Genomic DNA, 17,809 nt, shown 5'->3' on the forward strand with positions numbered 1-17,809 from the left:
GCCGGAGCCCGAGCGGCCGCCGAGACAGCGGGAGCAGGCGCGCGAGCCGCAGGTCAGCCGGGGTGCCGGGTCTGGGGTGCGGGGTCGCGGGTGCCGGGGTGCGGGGTCCCGGCTGCCGGGGGCCCGGGGCTGGCGGCCGGGCGGCGTCGGGCCGTCGGGGGTGCGCGGCCAGGAGGGCTGGGAGGCCGGGGTTCCCTCCCCTCAGGGTTCCTTTCCCGCCGCCCCGAGACCAGTTCCCCGGCGCGGGTCCGAGTCCTGCCCCGCGGCGGCGCCGGCACGGCCTGGGCAGGGCCAGGCACACTCACGTCCCGGGCGCAGTCCCGCGCCGCGTGCGGACCCTCCGAGCCGCCCCAAACGGCACCGGAAGGCGCGCGGGGTAGGCGGGGAGCGAAGGCAAGTGCGGCGGCGGCGCGGGGTGCGGAGCCGCAGGTGGCGGGCGGGGAGCGTCCGTCCGTCCGTCCGTCCAGGCGCCACGGACCGGCCCCGCGCGCTCGCGTGACCCTTCCGGGAGCTCCTCCAGCGGGGATGGGCTGGGGGCGCAGCGGCGCGGGCCGGACCCCGGGGCGAAGGAGGATCCCCAGGTGGAGGGGCCGGGCCGAGGCCGGTTCCCCCGGGAAGGTGCGGCGCGGGCAGAGGCACCCGAGCGCCCGGGCGAGCCGAGGAAGGGGCAGTCTGGAACGCCAGGCCGAGCGCGGGCGCGTCCGGTGGACAGTGGTGGCGGGAACTGGGTGTGGGGGACACAGACGAGGACGGGGGACGGGCGGGGGTGGGTGCGTGCCTCGGACTGGCCCTGGCCGTCTGCATGGCTGCCCCGAGCGGAGGTAGGAATGGCGGGAATGGTGGCGGCTCTCGAGGGATTTGGCGCAAGGCGGCCCGAGGGCTCGAGGAGGCGACCGTGGGCCGGCAGAGCTGAGATCCCTGTGTTTAGTTGCCCCGACTGTACTGTGGGAGAAAGAGGGAGACCCAGGGCTGGGTCCTGGTCTTGGGGAGTCGGGGCCGGCAGAGAGGAGCAGGTGTTCGCGGCCCTCAGGGAGGGTGGGCCACAGCTCGAGCCAGCTCTCCGTCCCAATCCTGAGGCAGCACCTCCTCTCCTGGGCTCTGCCCCGCACAGGGCCCTCTCCCCTCCTGCGGGGCGCTCAGGCCGCCTCCACTCCACTCCGGCTCCCCCAGACTCCCCGGCGGGGCACCCTGCCAATACTCCATGCCTGCATCAGGGTTACCCCAGGGTGCCCCGGCCCCGGGGACCATGGCGGAGAGCTCTGTGGAGCACCGCGGGCCAGGGAGGCTGTTGCAGGGTGGGGGCCCTGCTTTGGCCGCTCCCGGAGGCCTTGGGTGGGGCTGGGAAGGCTGGGCCCTGTGGGCAGCCCCCACTCCGACCCGGCAGATCCGCGCCAGTCCACAGCCACGGTGTCCGTCCCTCCTTGTCCTGCCCTTGCTTTTTGGGGTCTCCCAGGCTCCCCACAGTCCAAGTGTTTCTCAGGCAAAAACCAGCGGCTGCTTCCCCATCCGTGTCCCCTGTCTCCTCGGGGCTGACCGGGCTCTGGGCTGAGCTGGCTGCGCTTTGAGCTTCCCTCCTCCTCGAGGAGGAGGCTGGGGGCACCCGGACACCTCTGGCGGGAGGCGGGCGTTGGGCCAGACTGACCTGGCTGCTCTTGGGGCTGTGAAGTGCAGATCCCCAAATACAGCCGGGGTTCCTACCTCCAGGAGCCTGCGGTGGACCAGGACAATGGCAATGACTGCCTTGTGGGCAACCCGATGGGCTGGAGATTTCTTTCAGTGCCCTCATCTGGGTTCTGGTCTTGCATCCCCGACTCACTCCCTAGACAGGTCGCAGCCAACCACCCCCCTGCCCCGAATCTGATGTCGCATCTGTAGAACAAGGATGATCTTAGCAATGCTTAATGTGGAAAGGCTTTGACTTGGAGGCGAGCGGGGGAAGGTTTAGGGCAGACTAGAGGGCCGGTTAGGGGTGTGTGCTGGAGCTGGGGAACCGGGGAGGGAGTGTGTGAGCCTTGAGGGTCAGGGGACACCACAGGGATTGCTGTGGCAGAGGGACATGTGAACCGTGGTTGGCTTGGGAGCAAGTGTGTGGCTCAAGGGCAACAGCCCGGCCAGGTCCAGGTGGGGGCCTGGGCAGCGCCTGCCATGTGGGACCGGCCCCTGGTGGTGCTCAGCTGTGTCTTGACACCCCGAAGAAGGTCTTGGTACCTTCTCACCAACCTAATTCCTGAGCTACCTAACCCCAAATGAGCTAGAATTGCTATCTCAACCGTTTTTTGCAGGTTCTGTCTTGTCTGGTGCAGTGCAAACTGGGCCCTGAGCATGCAGGAGAGCAGAGGAAGGACAGGCAGACAGATGGATAGATGAAGGCGGGAAGCACAGGCTGAGGGGATTTGGGGCATGTGTGGTGGGGAGGCTGCGGAGAGGAGACCGCACAGGCAGGAGCTGAGCTGGTGAAAGGGAGGGTTCTAGCCCCCAGGGGAAGGGTCTGCGACACTGACAGGAGGGGCTTGGCCCGAGGGCCTTGGTCCGAGGAGGTGGGTGGTCTGGAGGTTGCAGGGAGCAGAGGGTCTGAGATGGGGAAGGAAATGGAGCTGGGTGGGGTGCAGAGAGGAGCCCCACGACTGCCCACCTCCTGCACAGGGCCTGGGGCTCCGGGTGGTGGGAAGGGGCAGTTCCACGGCAGAGACGGAGGCCAGCCCCTGCAGCCTGGACACCGTGGATCCCGCCAGGGGCTGGGGAGGATCAGGTGGAGGGAGAAGCAGGAGAGCAGCTGCCCCTTGGCCCAGCACAGGGGGCGATGGGAGTCCTGGGAAAGCAGGACCCTGGCCTCGAGCCTCTGCGGCATTTTCTCTGCTAGAATCTCGTCACCTCTCTCTTCACCTCCTTCTCCAAATCCCACCCAGATGCCCCTTCTCTGAATCGCCATGGGGATTCTCTCAGGCCCCACCCCTCCTGCAGAGCAGGCCTGTTCTAGGAGTCACCGGGCAGGGGTGGCTGCTGCCCTTCTGTGCCCCACCCCTCGGAAGAGCTGCTGCAACCCTGGTCTTTGTCATCGGCCGTCACCTGGCGGAGAGGCTGCCAAGCAGAGGGAGGCTAGTAGTGTCACTTGACGCCTCCTCTGGCGTCTGGGCAGGAGACTTCTCCCCAGAGGCCCCAGGCTGATATCTGTCTGCCCCTGTGTCACAGGAGGACTCACCTCTGGCCCCTCAGTAGGCTCTGCAAACACTGAGCCAGTCTTGGGGAGGCTGTGCAGTGGGGAAGAAGCAGTAGCCAGGCTCTGCTAGGTCACCCTGCCCTCCCGTCAGCCTTGGGGCTGCCTTGTCACACCTGCCCAAGGACCCACCAGCCGGTCCTCACCCCTTCCACCCTCAGTGTAGTCACTCCGGGGCTTCCTGAGGACCTGCACCCAGCACCACCCCTTCAAGCCTCCCGAACCATCCCGCCCAGGCCTACTAGGCGATGTGTCCTCAGGGCCATGTAGAAACACTCCCTTGTCCCCACTTCAGCAGCATAGTACCTGTCGCACGCCATCTGAGGGAGGTACAGGTGCTGATCCTTCACGTGACCTGATGCCTCACTGCAGCCTGCGTACACGTGAGCAGCCTCATGCAGAGGGGAAGCTCTGCCCGGGTCTTGGGGACTGTGACATGGAGCAGGAGCCGCCCCCAGCCAGGCTGTTTTCAGCACAGCGTGGGCCCACAGCACCTTCATGTGAGGTGCGGCCCCTCGGAGGAGGGCTGTCAGGTGAAACATCCTGTGAGGGGGTGAGTGGCCTCCAGGTGGGGAGGGGTGGGGCTGTGATCTCCCTGGCCCCTGGCCTGGACACATGGGGGTGTGGGGAGCAGGAGCTGCAGCCCCCAGTGCTGGCCCTGGGGCATAATGTGAGGGCTGCTCTCTGAGGAGGGCTCAGGGCCTTAGCCTCCAGCTGCAGGGAGCTCTGTCTCGGCCCCATCTTGCCCACATCCTGCCACCAAGAGCAGAGAGCTGTGGCCGCACCACGGCTGTGGGGGAGGGGTGCCAGGCATCTCTCTGGGTCCTGGGCCCAGCCTGCACCCAGCACCTGAAGTGGGGGCCACTGGGCAGCCCTGGAGGGCAGGAGGGAAGCGGAGCCCACGCTGAGTGGACTCGGGGTGGCTACTTGCCGCTGGGCAGTGAGGAAGGCACCTGCGCTGAGGAGTTTGGGAGGGGTTCAGGGATCCTGGGGCCCTGGGTTTGGGCCACCCCAAAAGCCAGTCATAGCGGGGGCCCTCGACCTGCTGTGCCCCTGCTGAGCCCCCACAAGCCACTTGCTGATGCTTCTCAGTCCGCCCCATGCCTCTCAACTGTTTCCTCCTAGGCTCGGTCTCTTGGTGGCCTTCCTGTGAGAATTCCTCAGTGCCAGCCTCCTGTGTGTGCCTGAGGCCCATCACATCCCATTTCCATCCCTCTACTTTTCAGTCCCTGGATGTGATATGATTTCTTGCTCATATCCACTTGTCCTTGCTCATTTCTGCCAATTGGTTCAGAAGTTCTCATTCTTGTCTGCGGATGCCATTCCTTTCTTTGCCTCTTTGGAGATCCTAAAGGTCTCTGAAATCATTATTAGATTACTGTCTTACCTGCCTTTCTTCTGCAATGAATTCATCTCCGTATTTTTCATTCTGTCGATTACCTTGCTTAGCCTTCACTTACCTCCTGTGCTTTGAAATTGATTTGTAACTCAGGTGAGCCAAGGTTGTGGAGACAGGGAGTGACCTGCGGTGCCTGAAGCCACAGGGCAGCAGCCACCTCCCAGGAATGTCCTGGATCCTTTCCTCCTTGGAGGTCCCCTGCCTTAGGCTCAGGGCCCAGATGGGGCCAGGCAAGCAGCAGGCAGCACATCTCCCTGTGGCCCAGCAGTTGGGGTGCTGCCAGCCCTGGTAGAGGTACTTGGTAAACAATTGTTATGGGAAGGTAGCAGGCGGGTTCTTAGGCTGGGGCTCTGGAGCCCAGGAATAGGCCGGCATGGCTGGAGCGGGTCCGAGTTCCTGCACTGTGTCCTGTTCGTTGCCCTTAGCCGCACTCAGGAGCAGGTGTGCAGGGCACTGCCTAGAAGCTGGTGGGCACCACCGTGCAGCAGGCTCTGGGGGGTATAGCCACCATCTGGGCATGTGTACAGAGGGCCTTGATAGTGTGACATACGAGGAACCAGAAGAAATGGGCTAGGAGATGTGTGGGTTTTGATTAAATGGAGTTTTAATTAAAGTGTCCGGGTTGGGGGAGGTGAGGAAGGGAAGCAGCAGCAGCTTTGAGTCTGACGGTATGGAATCCTATGGGGTTGTTCTTTCCAAAGGCATTATGCACGTTCCGCAACGAGTCCCCTGTTTATATGGGACAGCGTCTGCCCTCTGCCCTGTCCCCAACGAGGGGCCGTCACAGAGCATTACATTATTAATATTTAATTTCCCCTCCTGGTTAGCAACAGATGACTCAAGGATTAATTAGATGCACAGGGCCAACAGAGAGGGACAGGAAATTGCCAGATCCTGGCCCCTCCCCAGGGCCTCTGACCTTCCTGTCACTCTGGGAGGCGTCTGAGGGAGGCGAGTGGAGGCCCAGGAGCCCTCCTGCTGCTGTGTTCTCTGTGGGCACGACTCCAGCCCTACGTCACCCTCCAGTGCTCTTGGTGAGGCCGGGAGAGATCACCTCATGCCTTTGGGCCTCAGCTTCCTCATCTGTTAAATGGGCTTTGTGGGACCAGCAAGATCACAGATGACAGTCGTTTCCCAAGCTCCTAATCAGGCTGCACAAGCTGTGTTTGAGGGTCCAGTGCAGTGCTGGCCTCTAGGCAGGTGGCCCCTGGGACAGCGTATGGTTTGACAGCTCAGCAGTAGCTGGCACCATGGCCAGCTGACTGTGTTGTTCCCCAGTTCTGGTCCATGATACATTAGTAGCCTGAAACTGGGCACAGGGGGAGAATTTACACTGCAGAAATCAGCCAAAGCCTGTAAGTCAGGGCAACCCCTGGCCTGGGGCCAATTTGCCAACCTGTGACTGGGTAGCTCCCAGCCTTCCCCCGAGGAATGCACTTCTCCCCTGCCTGCCCCGAGGGTGCCTCTGGCTCCACCGATCTGCTTTGCTCAGGGCGGAGAAAGGCACAGCCAAGAGTGGATTCTGGCTTGGCAGGGGCCCAGGTTGCCTGTGGGTCCGGGCAGGCCTCACCCAGGATGTGCTGGCAGCAGCTGGGAGAGCCTGCAGGAGCATGGTCCTGAGCTGCATCAGCCTTGTAGCCTGGGCTGGTCAGACTGGCAGAAGGCTGTGCTGTCCTTCAATGCAGATGCCCTAGAGAGGGCAGTGGTGGGAGGCGGGATGCCTGGGTAGAGGCGGCTCTTCAGTGGTTCACTGGGCCTCACTGGACAGTGGCCTGTCGCTGCTGCTGGTGGTGCTAAGCCTGGGAGGCCACCTTGGGGCCAAAGGCCAGGCACCGGGGTGGGAGGCAGCCCAGGTCCAGCACCAGTTTCACTTGTACCTGCTGGGCAGGGGCCTGTCGTGAGTCAGGGGGGCCTGAAGGCTGCTCGGGGAGAGGCCAGGAGCATCAGGGGTAACTGTGTTCCTTGAGTGTGGCCAAGGATGGTGCCAGGAGACTTGGTCTGGCATGTCCCTGCCAGCAACACGCTTTGTGAGTGGCTGCCTGGCAAGTGCACCATGCAAAGCAGGGGCTCAGCAGGACTCAGCCCTCTCTAGCTGCTGCAGACCTCTGCTTCTGTAGGGTCTCTGGCTCTGCACTCTCCTCCCTCCTCCCATTTCTGTGTCAGAGGCTCCATTTTGAGCCACCTAGTTGGGGCAAAAGGGCCCGTTGGGTGCAGGAGAACCTCCAGGCCCAGGTCTGACTACAGCCTCTGCTGATCTTGTTCCAGCCCCAAGTTGCAGATGGTATTGGAGTTATAGGGACAGTTGGGGTCCATCTGCTTGAGCTCCGTCATATGGACAGTGGGGTAAAGGGGAGCCTGGCCCTTTGAACAGGCCTCGGGACCAGGAGTGACCTTCTTTCCAAGTTGCCAGGCCTGCTCCATCCCTCATGTCCTGGAGGAGAGAGAGTTGAGGTGGCTGGTGAGTCCACATGAAAGACAGGCAGGTGGTGGCTGCTGGCTACACACCCATAGGGCCCCATGAGGGTTCAGGACTGGAGGGGGTAGATCTGGGGGCCTCTTAGCTCCAAAGAGAGATCGTTTAATGGGCAGAGGTCTGCTTGGACCCAGACCATTCACAGGCTGGGGGGGTACACTGGGAGTTGGGGCTGGGCTCAGGCCTGCTAGGGAACCAAGACTTCTCCGGGAACCATTTAAAATCTGTTTATTTCCTTCTCATAGAATCATGGGTGAGGGCCAGGTGAGGTGGCTCATGCCTGTAATCCCAGCACTTTGGGAGGCCAAGGTGGGCGGATTACCTGAGGTCAGGAGTTTGAGACCAGCCTGGCCAACATATTGAAACCCCGTCTCTACTAAAAATGCTGAAAATTAGCCAGGCGTAGTGGTGGGCACCTGTAATCCCAGCTACTCAGGAGGCTAAGACAGGAGAATCACTTGAACCCGGAAGGCGGAGGTTGCAGCGAGCTGAGATCGTGCCACTGCCCTCCAGCCTGGGCAACGAGAGCAAAACTCCATCTAAGAAAAAAAAAAGGAATCATGGGTGAGAGCTGGCATGGCCCCTAGAGGTCATTTGGGGTCCAGCCGCCTCACCGTATCAATGAGGAAACTGAGGCCCAGAAATGAAAAGCATTCTTGCCCAGACTCCCCCACTGAGTCCTGGCTCAGTACCCGCTTTCTGCCAGGGACCAAATTCGTCAGTCATTCCTGGTGTCAGACAGGCTGAGGAGCAGGTGGGGGAGAGGGTGTGGGAGGAGGGAGGTGAGGCGGCTTCCTCCGAGGGGAAGCTCATAGTCAGCTGCTGTAGTGCCGCCCCTGCCCTGACTACAGCTGGCTGGCAGGGGCACCTGGAGGCAGCAGGTTGGGGCACAGTGTGAGAGGGCTTACCCTCCGCGGCAGTGGGAGACAGGACCAGGCGGCTCCCCACATCCTTCCACATCCGAGCTCCAGGGATCTCTGGCCTGTCCTTTCACAGGGCGGCTGGTGGCCCTTAGGTGGGTGCTGGTAGTTCCTGGGACAGCTGGTGGGATGGAGTGGGCCAGGGGCTGAGAAGCTGGCCTGGTGAGAGACGGTGGGTGGGATGGGGAAAGCCTGGGCAGGGAGGGGCCGTTCTGGAAAGGAGGGTCATGGGGCTGGCTGGGATCCAGGACCCAGGAAAAAAACAGACTGCGGCTGATCCTCAGCCCCAAACCCAGAGGGGGAGGCACCGTGATCCCAATACCCAAAGCAGGGAATGCAGGGAGCCATGGATGGTACTGGGGTGAGCTGGAGTCCTGGCAGGGGCCCGACCATGGTGCTGTCTGTCATTCTGCAGAGCCTGGGAGAAGGGGCTGCCTCCTTGGGAGGGGTTTGTGTGAGGGTTGTAGCGGGAACCCTACTGAACCAGGGAAAGCAGCCTAACTCAGTGACTTCTCTGGGGGTCCTCCTCTAAAGTGAGGGTCAAAATCCTACCTCTCCCGCCTCCTGGCTATGACCACGGCAGACCAGGCACAGGCCAGGTGTCAGCCTGAGGATGGCCCCCGACCATCCTCAGGTGTCAGCCATCCTGGGGGCCATCCTCAGGCTCGCACCTGGCTTGTGGGTGGGGTGGGATCTGAAGCTCTAGGGTCTTCAGGGGCCAGGGTGGATGTGGGGTGAGGGGTGGTACTTTCCACAGGGCCTCCCCTGTGCAGGTAGTTCAGCTATTCACTGCTGTCCCTTTGAAGGTGCCTCAGGAATCCCGAAGCTGGGCTGAGCCATGCTGCTGCTGCCAGAGGCCCTGGAGAGGACCTGGTTTTGGGAGACTCAGAGTCCTCTGTGAAAAAACCCTTGGAGAGCACCCCAGCAAAGCTGCACTTGGCTCCTGTGAGGAAGGGGCTCAGAGGCCTGGGCCCCTCTGCCTGGGCCGGGCTGGAGCTATGGACCGTGAGCTGGCCCAGCCCACGTCCGTGCTGAGCCTCCCTGTCTGTGACCGTGCCCATCATGGGCTCCTGGGTGTACATCACGGTGGAGCTGGCCATTGCCGTGCTGGCCATCCTGGGCAACGTCCTGGTGTGCTGGGCCGTGTGGCTCAACAGCAACCTGCAGAACGTCACCAACTACTTCGTGGTGTCGCTGGCAGCGGCCGACATCGCGGTGGGTGTGCTCGCCATCCCGTTTGCCATCACCATCAGCACTGGGTTCTGTGCCGCCTGCCACGGCTGCCTCTTCATCGCCTGCTTCGTCCTGGTCCTCACGCAGAGCTCCATCTTCAGCCTCCTGGCCATTGCCATTGACCGCTACATCGCCATCCGCATCCCGCTCCGGTGAGCAGGGTCAGGGTTACATCTGTGCAAAGGCTGTCGGTGCCCAGGCTTTGGTCTGTGCCCGGGGCCAGGGTGAGCCTGGGGTCAGGGCCTGGGCTGCATTGTCAGCGTGGGGAGCTGGGGATGGGGCCCTGGGCTCAGCAGGGGATGCCCAGGACCAGTATGTGGCCAGCAGTCATGCCGAACCGACTGATCCCTGTGGGCTCAGGGTGGCCTGGTTCTCCCTGGGTTTCCCCAGGCTGCCTGAGACCAGCCGTGCTCTGGCTGTGGGCAGATGAGCGTGTCCAGGGTCTGGCATTAGGCTTAGTGGGGAGCTCTGGTCCCAGTGACCCACGTGCTGCCGGTGGGTGTGTCTGGCCCATTCCTCACACATGAGCAAAACTCCCCACATGATGCTGGGGCAAGCAGGGAACCAGGGGAAACCACAGGACCTCACTGCTAGGAGCCGCCCGCCACCTGCCTTCCCCCAGCTCCTCTGGGCCAGCCTCCCAGCATGCACATTAGGAAAATGACCCAGAGAGGGGAAGTGACTTGGCTGAATGCCACAGTGAGTCACTTGGACCTATATGCAAATTCTGTTGCTCCTTAGGTCACCAAGGACTCGTGGTCTTGGAGACAGCCTGGGTGCTCAGGGGCTAGCTGTTGGAGGGGGGTTTTTATGGTGAATCTTTTGTGAAGTGACTTCAGCCAAGTATTGTGTAAATGAAGATTTTCCCGGAGGCTGAGTTTACTTGGCTTGGCTTCCACCTACCCAGGCCATAGATGAGGCTAAAGAGTGCATCCCTCCCTTGGGGACCTTGGAGGTCTTCTGCCCCACCTCCTGGCCCCTTCTCCACAGAGCTGCGTTCCACAGCCTGAGTGGTTGTGAGCCGTGAGGCCACGCATGAGGCTTGAGGTGGTCAGGGAGCAGGGGACACCACTCCTGCAGTGAATTATCTGAGACTGGTGTGGGTGCCTCCCTAAAGAGGAAGCCACAGCAGCCCCACTCGGGCTGAGGGTGCCCCAGCAGGAAGGGGGACCCAGCTGAGTGAGCAAATAGAAATTCAGAGTGTCAAACCCAAGGGGGCCTTAGAGGTCATTTCCTCTCATCTTCTGGATGGAAAATGAGCCTCAGAGAAGAGAGTCAGCTGTCTCCGGGCCACACAACGAGTTGGTAGTAGAGCTGGGGCTCGGCCTGGAAAAGAATGTTGTGGCCCGATACCCACTGGCCTTCAGTCACTGGGGAGAGTCATGGGCAGCCTGTCTCCCAGATCCCGCACCAGGCAGCCGTCAGTCACCTGGGCTCTAAGTGGGAGCAGGAGCCACGTTCAGCCACGTTCTCCTCCAGGGAAGGGGAGGATTCTGGCCCTCACACTGCCCTGTCAGATGCTCTGCACCCCAGGAGAGGCAAGAACCCTTGGCAAAGGAGAAGGGGACCCTGGCCAGCTCTAACAGGGGCAGAATTAGAGGTTGTCTGACTCCCAAGTGCAGTCTCAGGGGAGCCTCCACCCCTTGTGCTGCAATGGGCAGAGCAGAGTTCAGGTTCGTCCAGTGACAGCTCAGAACACGGAGGCCCAGGAGGGGGCCTGTCTGCAGGTGCCCAGAGGGGCCAGAGAACAGAGGACTGGAGCCCACTCAGGAAACTGAGCTGAGCCTACACACTGATGGGAATGCTCCATGAGGAAGCAGAGGCTGAGCTCTCACTTTTTTCTCCGATTCAAAGGGCAACAACCTTCTAGGGAGTGATCAGGGCTGCTATTTTCAATTTAAAGGAGCTTGACTTTTTTTCCCTTTTGTCTCTCCCTTTGCTTCTCTGAGAGTTGAGTGACTCCCGATGTAGTAGGACAGGATGGGCTGCATGGTTGTGGAAAATCAGCTACCTCCCTCTGGGCCCATTTCCTCATCCATAGGATAAGTGTCTGCCCCTCTGAGCTCACAAAGGGGTTCTGAAGGTCCAATGAATGGATGGGGTGACAGGGACCCTGAGGAGGGTTGGTGGGGTGGGGAGAGCGGGATTCAGATCATTGTGTTCAGAGCCATGGACCTGCCCCTTGCCCTCTACCCATCTCATCCCAACTCTCTTGGACCTGGGCCTCAGTTCCATCCAGACCTTGAGCCATTTGACTCTGCTCCATGAGGCTCTGCAAGGCTCAGGCTGGTTTCTTCTGTAGGGAGCCCCTGGAGATGATGACGACAGTGATGTTCATCCTCCCTCGTGGGCAGAGAGCTTTACGGTTGCCAAAGGATGTCAGCTCGGCCTCTCCTTTCATCCTCTTAGCCTGCATTGTGGCCAGGGCGGATGTTCTGACCCTCCTGTTACTCATGAACTCATGGGGAGGCCAGAGGAGGGAGGACATATGAGTGTCTCCTGATGTGGATGGACTCCTGGCCCTTCAAGCTATTCCTGGCCTGCAGGTCCCTTCACTTTCCTGTTCGTCAAGGCCCCTGGGGCGCTGGGCATGTGGAGGTGTCCATGTGGGCTCCCAAGAGCAATTGGGGCGTGAGGGGAATTTGGAGGCACTCCTGGCTGGCACTGGAGTCGCAGCCTGGCTTGGCATCCTCCCTCCTCCTTTCTCTGCTGGGAATCCAGCCTCCTCTACATGCCGTTTCCTGCTCCACAAGCCTGCCCCAATCTCCATTAACTTTTTTTTTTTTTTTTTAAAAAGAATTTAGTTTTGGAAAAATCTATTCTTTTCCAAGTACATGGAACCTGTTGTGAACTCTGTGAGAGTTCACAGGGCATAGTCAAGGAACTCTGTGAGACAGACGCCACAAGAGGGGCAGAGATGTAGCTCTCTCTGTCCCCAGAGGATAGAAATTCAGGGCGAGAGACACAGACATCTTTTCCCAGTTCCCAGGGGACTTTTGTGTCACCGTCCCCTGCCTCTCATAGCAGCCCCTGGCAGATGCTCTCACTGGTTGAGGAACACGCCAAGGTGCAGTTGGTGCTGAGGCCTGAAGTCCTAGGACTTCTGAGAGAGCAGGATTGGGAGAGAGGGCTCCCTGGAGGAGGCGCCACCCAGTCGGTCTCACAAGATGGGTAGGCAGGGTGTCACTGGCATGAGTGTGGTGGCAGGTGTGTCAGGAGCTGGGGGCTAAGCCTGGGACAAGGCCCTAAGGAAGGAATGAACATGTAAGCACTGGGCCAGGGAAGGGTGGCCTGGCTGCTGAGTGACAATGAACAGAGTGGGCAGGAAAGGTGGAGGCCAAGTTGGGCCTGTTCACACCAGGGGAAGGAATGTAGATTTCCCCGATATGTCCATGGCTCTTCAGTTCTTGGATCAATGACTCCTTTGGACAACTTAGGAAAGCCCCACCTCCTCAGGGTGGTGCACATGCACATGAAGCCCCAGCCGGAATCATGGGGCATATTCTTGGACCATAGGGTGAGCCCCCAGTGTAAGTAATGGAGATCCCCAGAAAGGGGCAGTTTGCAAGCCTGGGGAAACGGCTGCAGACAGCACCCCCAGAATGGGTGGGCAGCTCTGGGACCCACATTCTCTGACATATCTGGGCACCCTGGAGTAGCAGCGTGTCATGCTAGACAGCGCTGGCATCCCTTACAGCTGGATGGTCAACGTTTGGGGTCTAGGAGGGCAGGAGGTGAGTGTGTGAGTCACAGATGCAGCCCAGGGTACGCTGCTGCGCCTGGCCGAGGCTCAGCCATGATTCCATCCAGGCTGATGCTGTCCCCGCCCCCCTGGGCACCAGGTCCAGAGCTCTAGCCTATGGGGCTTTCTTTTGATTACGCTTAGTCTATTTGTGTTTTTTTAAAAAAATGAGTAATAGTTGCCCACGCTAAAACATTAAAAAGGAACAAAAGAGTACAGTATAGTAGAAAGTTGTCCTCCACACCCCCAGTCCCCCACCCCCAGTTCCCTCCCTGCAAAGCCATGTTAAGAATCCTTCCAGAGATATTCTTTGCATATATAGGCAAGTGCTATTAATGCATGTTTTGTTTCTGTCCCCACACGGGGCTTTCTTTGCAAAGTGCAGTGAAGACTCCCCTTGTGGGTTCCCTCTTCTGTACAAGTAAACAATTGGACAGACTGGGATTTCCATACTGTGTTCCCAGAAGCCTTCAGGTTGGCTCTGCTGGCCCCACCAGTTCACTGATTCAATAAACATTTAATAAGCCCCTTCCCTTCCCCAGCAGCTTCACCTCTGTGACTGCCTGGGAATGTGGGCGACAAGGTTTGCTGCCGAGAACAGTCTGAAAACCAGCAAAGCAGGTGGCCCCAGGGCCCAGGCAGCTCTGCAACACCCCTGTGGCTGCTTGGCTCTGCTCCACTGCCTCAAACGACAGGAAACTCACTAGTGCCTGAGGCAGCCCATCTCTCCTGTGAATCACTCAGCTGAAAAACTCTCACCCATCCTGAGCTACCATCGGCTTCCTTGTAATTTCCACCCAATGATTCTCCATTCTGCCCTTAGGGGGCAGTGCTGACAGGTCCAGGACTTGGCCCCATTTTACAAATGAAGAAACTGAGGCTCAGAGACACGAAGTTTTAGAACATTCCTGTTTACCGGGCCAGAAACCAGGGGGGGATATGCTTTTCTCAGGAGTGATGTCAAATTCATACAGCTTCCCAGTCAATGGGGACTATATAAATTACTATTTGCAAAGCACTAAGACAGTGCCTGGCACAGAGTCAGTGCTATGTAAGCATCAGACGTGAGAATGAGAAGCCTGAGATTTCATGTTTGTGAGTCTGACAGGAGGCAGGGCAGTGCCAGCTCCCTGTTGCTTGGCAGCCATGGGCAAATCTATGACCCTCCTCCTGTGGAGGGCCTGTTGCAGGTGACCAAGCCCCCACAGAATGGAGCTGAGGAGCTGCTGAGCATGGGCTTGCCCACTGACTGTTTGGATTCAAAATTGGCCCAAGAGATTCAGAACAGATAGACTCGCCTTGGCCTGAGTTACCTCTGGGCTCTTGGGATGTCCACAGCAAGTCCATTCCTCTCCGCAGGCCTCAGTTTACCCACCTGTAAAGTGAGAGGACTGGGCCACATAAGAGATCAGAAGCCACAGGGCTTCTCTTTTTCTCTTTAATTTGAATTAGTTGACAGAATTTAAATCTTCGGAGATTCTACCCAGAAAACCATCTCCCCAGCCCCACCTGAGATCTGGTAACAGTGGGTGCACATTTTACCTGACAGTGAAGACCAGCCCCACTGGCTGCCTCCTGGGTGAGCTACGTGGAGGCACCTGTTTGCTACTCGTGGATGAGGTGGTTTCTGTGGATGTTCCCAACCCCGGAGTTAAGTAGAGCACAATTTTCCTTGCACCTACTGAGTGTCCCTGTCTCAGAGCTGACAACGCAGAGATGGATGTGGGAAAGCCCTGCCCCTGAGGGGCCCCGATGTGGTGGGGATCTGCTGTACTTCGGTAGGAAACTTCTCTGAGCTCTCTATCCCAGACTTGAAGGATGGGTAGGGTTTCTGCCAGGTAGAGGGGAGTGTAATCTGGTCTTGCCAGAATCAAAACTGTTCAACACAAGTCATCCCTCAGTGATCATCATGGTTGCCTTCCTAAATTAGGGAGACTTTTTAAAAATTGTCCATTCTTTCATGAAATCTATGCCACCTTTCCTGCAGGGCTGAGGTCTGCTTCCTGGATGGCAGATCCAGCCATTTCCCAAGTATGGGAGTGGGAATGGGTAGGCTTGGATTTCTGTCTGGCTCTCACTTAGGAAGACAGTGATTTCAGGCAGATTGCTGTCCCCCTGGACTTCAGAATTTCCTTACAAATGTTAAGATGGCCATGTAAATGTTAACATGTAATCCTCTCATTTATCTCCAGAGGGCTGTGGGTGGGTTTGGAGGGGGGAAATGGCATCTCCTTTGGCCTGGGACCTCCTCCCCTCTTTTGCCCACCATGCTGCCTCTCCCCAAGGGCTTCTGGAGACCCCAAGTCAAATGGGGAAGAGAAGACAGGGATATGGAGTACAAGAGGCCTAGATCCTCTACAGGTCAGATCTGGCCGCTGCTGCCCACAGCCAGTGAGGATACCCTCCAGATCCTTCCCACTCTCTAAAGGGTAACGTGTCATAGCCTTAACCAAGATCAACCATGACACATTTGCCTTTAGAGAAAAATCATGTTTTCCCCCTCAAAAAATCATGTGTTAATTTCCTCCAACCAAACTAAGTCCCAGGACTACAGAGACTACTTAATGACCATCTGGACGTTTGTACATGGGTTTACATTTCTGGGGTGACTGCTCTCCTGTTACCTCCCAGCAGCCCATGAGAAAGCAAGGCATACACCTTCCACTTAATGGAAGAGGATGCTGAGGCGAGGCAGCAGGAATGACTGGTCCAAGACCTTCTAGCCAGTAAATAGGGAAGAGGTTGCTGCTCTGGGGTCCTGAACTCTTGGCCCTGCTTAACCCTGGCTTCTCAGATCTCTGACGCTGGTGTCTTCTCCCCAGGTACAATGGCTTGGTGACTGGCACAAGGGCTAAGGGCATCATTGCCATCTGCTGGGTGCTGTCATTTGCCATCGGCCTGACTCCCATGCTGGGTTGGAACAACTGCGGTCAGCCTAAGGAGGGCAGAAACCACTCACAGGGCTGCGGGGAGGGCCAGGTGGCCTGTCTCTTTGAGGACGTGGTCCCCATGAACTACATGGTGTACTTCAACTTCTTTGCCTGTGTGCTGGGGCCCCTGCTGCTCATGCTGGGTGTCTACCTGCGGATCTTCCTGGCAGCGCGACGACAGCTGAAGCAGATGGAGAGCCAGCCTCTGCCGGGGGAGCGTGCACGGTCCACACTGCAGAAGGAGGTCCACGCTGCCAAATCGCTGGCCATCATTGTGGGGCTCTTTGCCCTCTGCTGGCTGCCCCTGCACATCATCAACTGCTTCACCTTCTTCTGCCCCGACTGCAACCACGCCCCTCTCTGGCTCATGTACCTGGCCATCGTCCTCTCCCACACCAATTCCGTTGTGAATCCGTTCATCTACGCCTACCGTATCCGCGAGTTCCGCCAGACCTTCCGCAAGATCATTCGCAGCCACGTCCTGGGGCAGCAAGAACCCTTCAAGGCAGCAGCTGGCACCAGTGCCCGGGCCCTAGCAGCTCATGGCAGTGATGGAGAGCAGGTCAGCCTCCGTCTCAACGGCCACCCCCCAGGAGTGTGGGCCAACGGCAGTGCTCCCCACCCGGAGCGGAGGCCCAATGGCTACGCCCTGGGGCTGGTGAGTGGAGGGAGTGCCCGAGAGTCCCAGGGAGACACGGGCCTCTCAGACGTGGAGCTCCTTAGCCATGAGCTCAAGGGAGTGTGCCCAGAGTCCCCTGGCACAGAGGACCCCCTGGCCCAGGATGGAGCAGGAGTGTCCTGATGATCCATGGAGTTTGCCCCTTCCTAAGGGAAGGAAATCTTTATCTTTCTGGTTGGCTTGACCAGTCATGTTGGGAGAAGAGAGTGCCAGGGGCCCCTGAGGGCAGCTGGTTCCTGCTTTGGACTGAGAGGAGGGAGCCCCAGGCTGGAGCAGCATGAGGCCCAGCAAGGAGGGCTTGGGGTCGCAGGAAGCAGACGTTTCATGCTGTGAAGCCCTGGACCAGGTGGGGGCCACAGCACCAGCAGCATCTTCGCTGGCCAGGGCCCAGCCCTCCACTGCAGAAGCATCTGTAAGTGCCACCTTGTCTCCACAGAGCAGGTTGGGCACAGCAGACTGGCCTGGCCCTGAGGCTGGGGAGTGGCTCCAACAGCCGCCTGACACCCACCCACCACTCTCCCTAGACTCTCAAAGGGTTCAGGAGCTGCTGGGCCCAGAGGTGACATTCGACTCTTTTTTCCAGGAAAAATCTAAATGTGAGGAAACCCTTTTAATTTTATTACCCTTTCCTCCCTGGCTGCTGGGTCTGTCGGTCCTGCTGCTAACCTGGCACCAGGGCCTCTGCCTGGGGAGTCAGGCAGTCCTCTCCTGCTGTCATGAGCTGCCATCCACTTCTCACTCCCAGGGCCATCTCTCGGAGTGACAATGCTGGGATCACGGACAGGGAGTTACAACAGAGCAGTGCCAGAGCATGGGCTCAGGCCCCAGGGGAGAGGTCGGGGCTGGCAGGCCACTGGCATGTGCCTAAGCAGCGCGGAGCTGCCCGGCGAGAGGCCTTGTCTAACTGCCTTTTCTTCTAAAGGGAACGTTTTTTTCTGAGATAAAATAAAAATGAGCCACATCGTGTTTTAAGCTTGTCCAATGAGAATGGTGTCTGAGTTCATTTCCTACTCCATAGCCAGACCTGTGCACACAGAGGCATGTGTTGTGTATGTGTGAGACAGTGTGTGTGTGTATGTGCAGACACCTGCCTGCCCCAAGGGGCCTCCCCAGGCTCCTGTCCTAGAGGGGACAGGTGGCCTGGCTGCACTACAATCCCACCTGCGTTTCTCTGAGGGCCCGCGGCTGTGGAGAAGGGGCTTTCCCCAGAAACTCCCTC

General features: G+C 59.1%; 1 protein-coding gene and 1 long non-coding RNA gene across 2 annotated transcripts; one reads left to right on the forward strand and one right to left on the reverse strand.

Annotated features, from left to right (window-relative positions):
• The first annotated feature begins 1,876 nt into the window (after positions 1 to 1,876).
• ADORA2A (adenosine A2a receptor) lies at positions 1,877 to 17,578 on the forward strand. The gene is given in 4 exon segments (XM_032256622.1): positions 1,877 to 3,767; positions 8,813 to 9,064; positions 9,066 to 9,391; positions 15,804 to 17,578. Coding segments are annotated over 4 exon segments (1,683 nt in total). The 5' UTR covers positions 1,877 to 3,572; the 3' UTR covers positions 16,714 to 17,578.
• On the reverse strand, positions 5,200 to 6,834 carry LOC116535527. Its single transcript, XR_004262240.1, has 2 exons — positions 6,184 to 6,834; positions 5,200 to 5,916 (listed from the first exon to the last, which is right to left on the reverse strand). It is a non-coding gene; the product is annotated as an uncharacterized LOC116535527 (long non-coding RNA).
• Positions 17,579 to 17,809: the final 231 nt, after the last annotated feature.

This window comes from Sapajus apella, unplaced genomic scaffold (genome assembly GCF_009761245.1).
Source record: "Sapajus apella isolate SASKATOON/1434 unplaced genomic scaffold, GSC_monkey_1.0 scaffold95, whole genome shotgun sequence".
In the NCBI taxonomy this organism is placed as follows: Eukaryota; Metazoa; Chordata; class Mammalia; order Primates; family Cebidae; genus Sapajus; species Sapajus apella.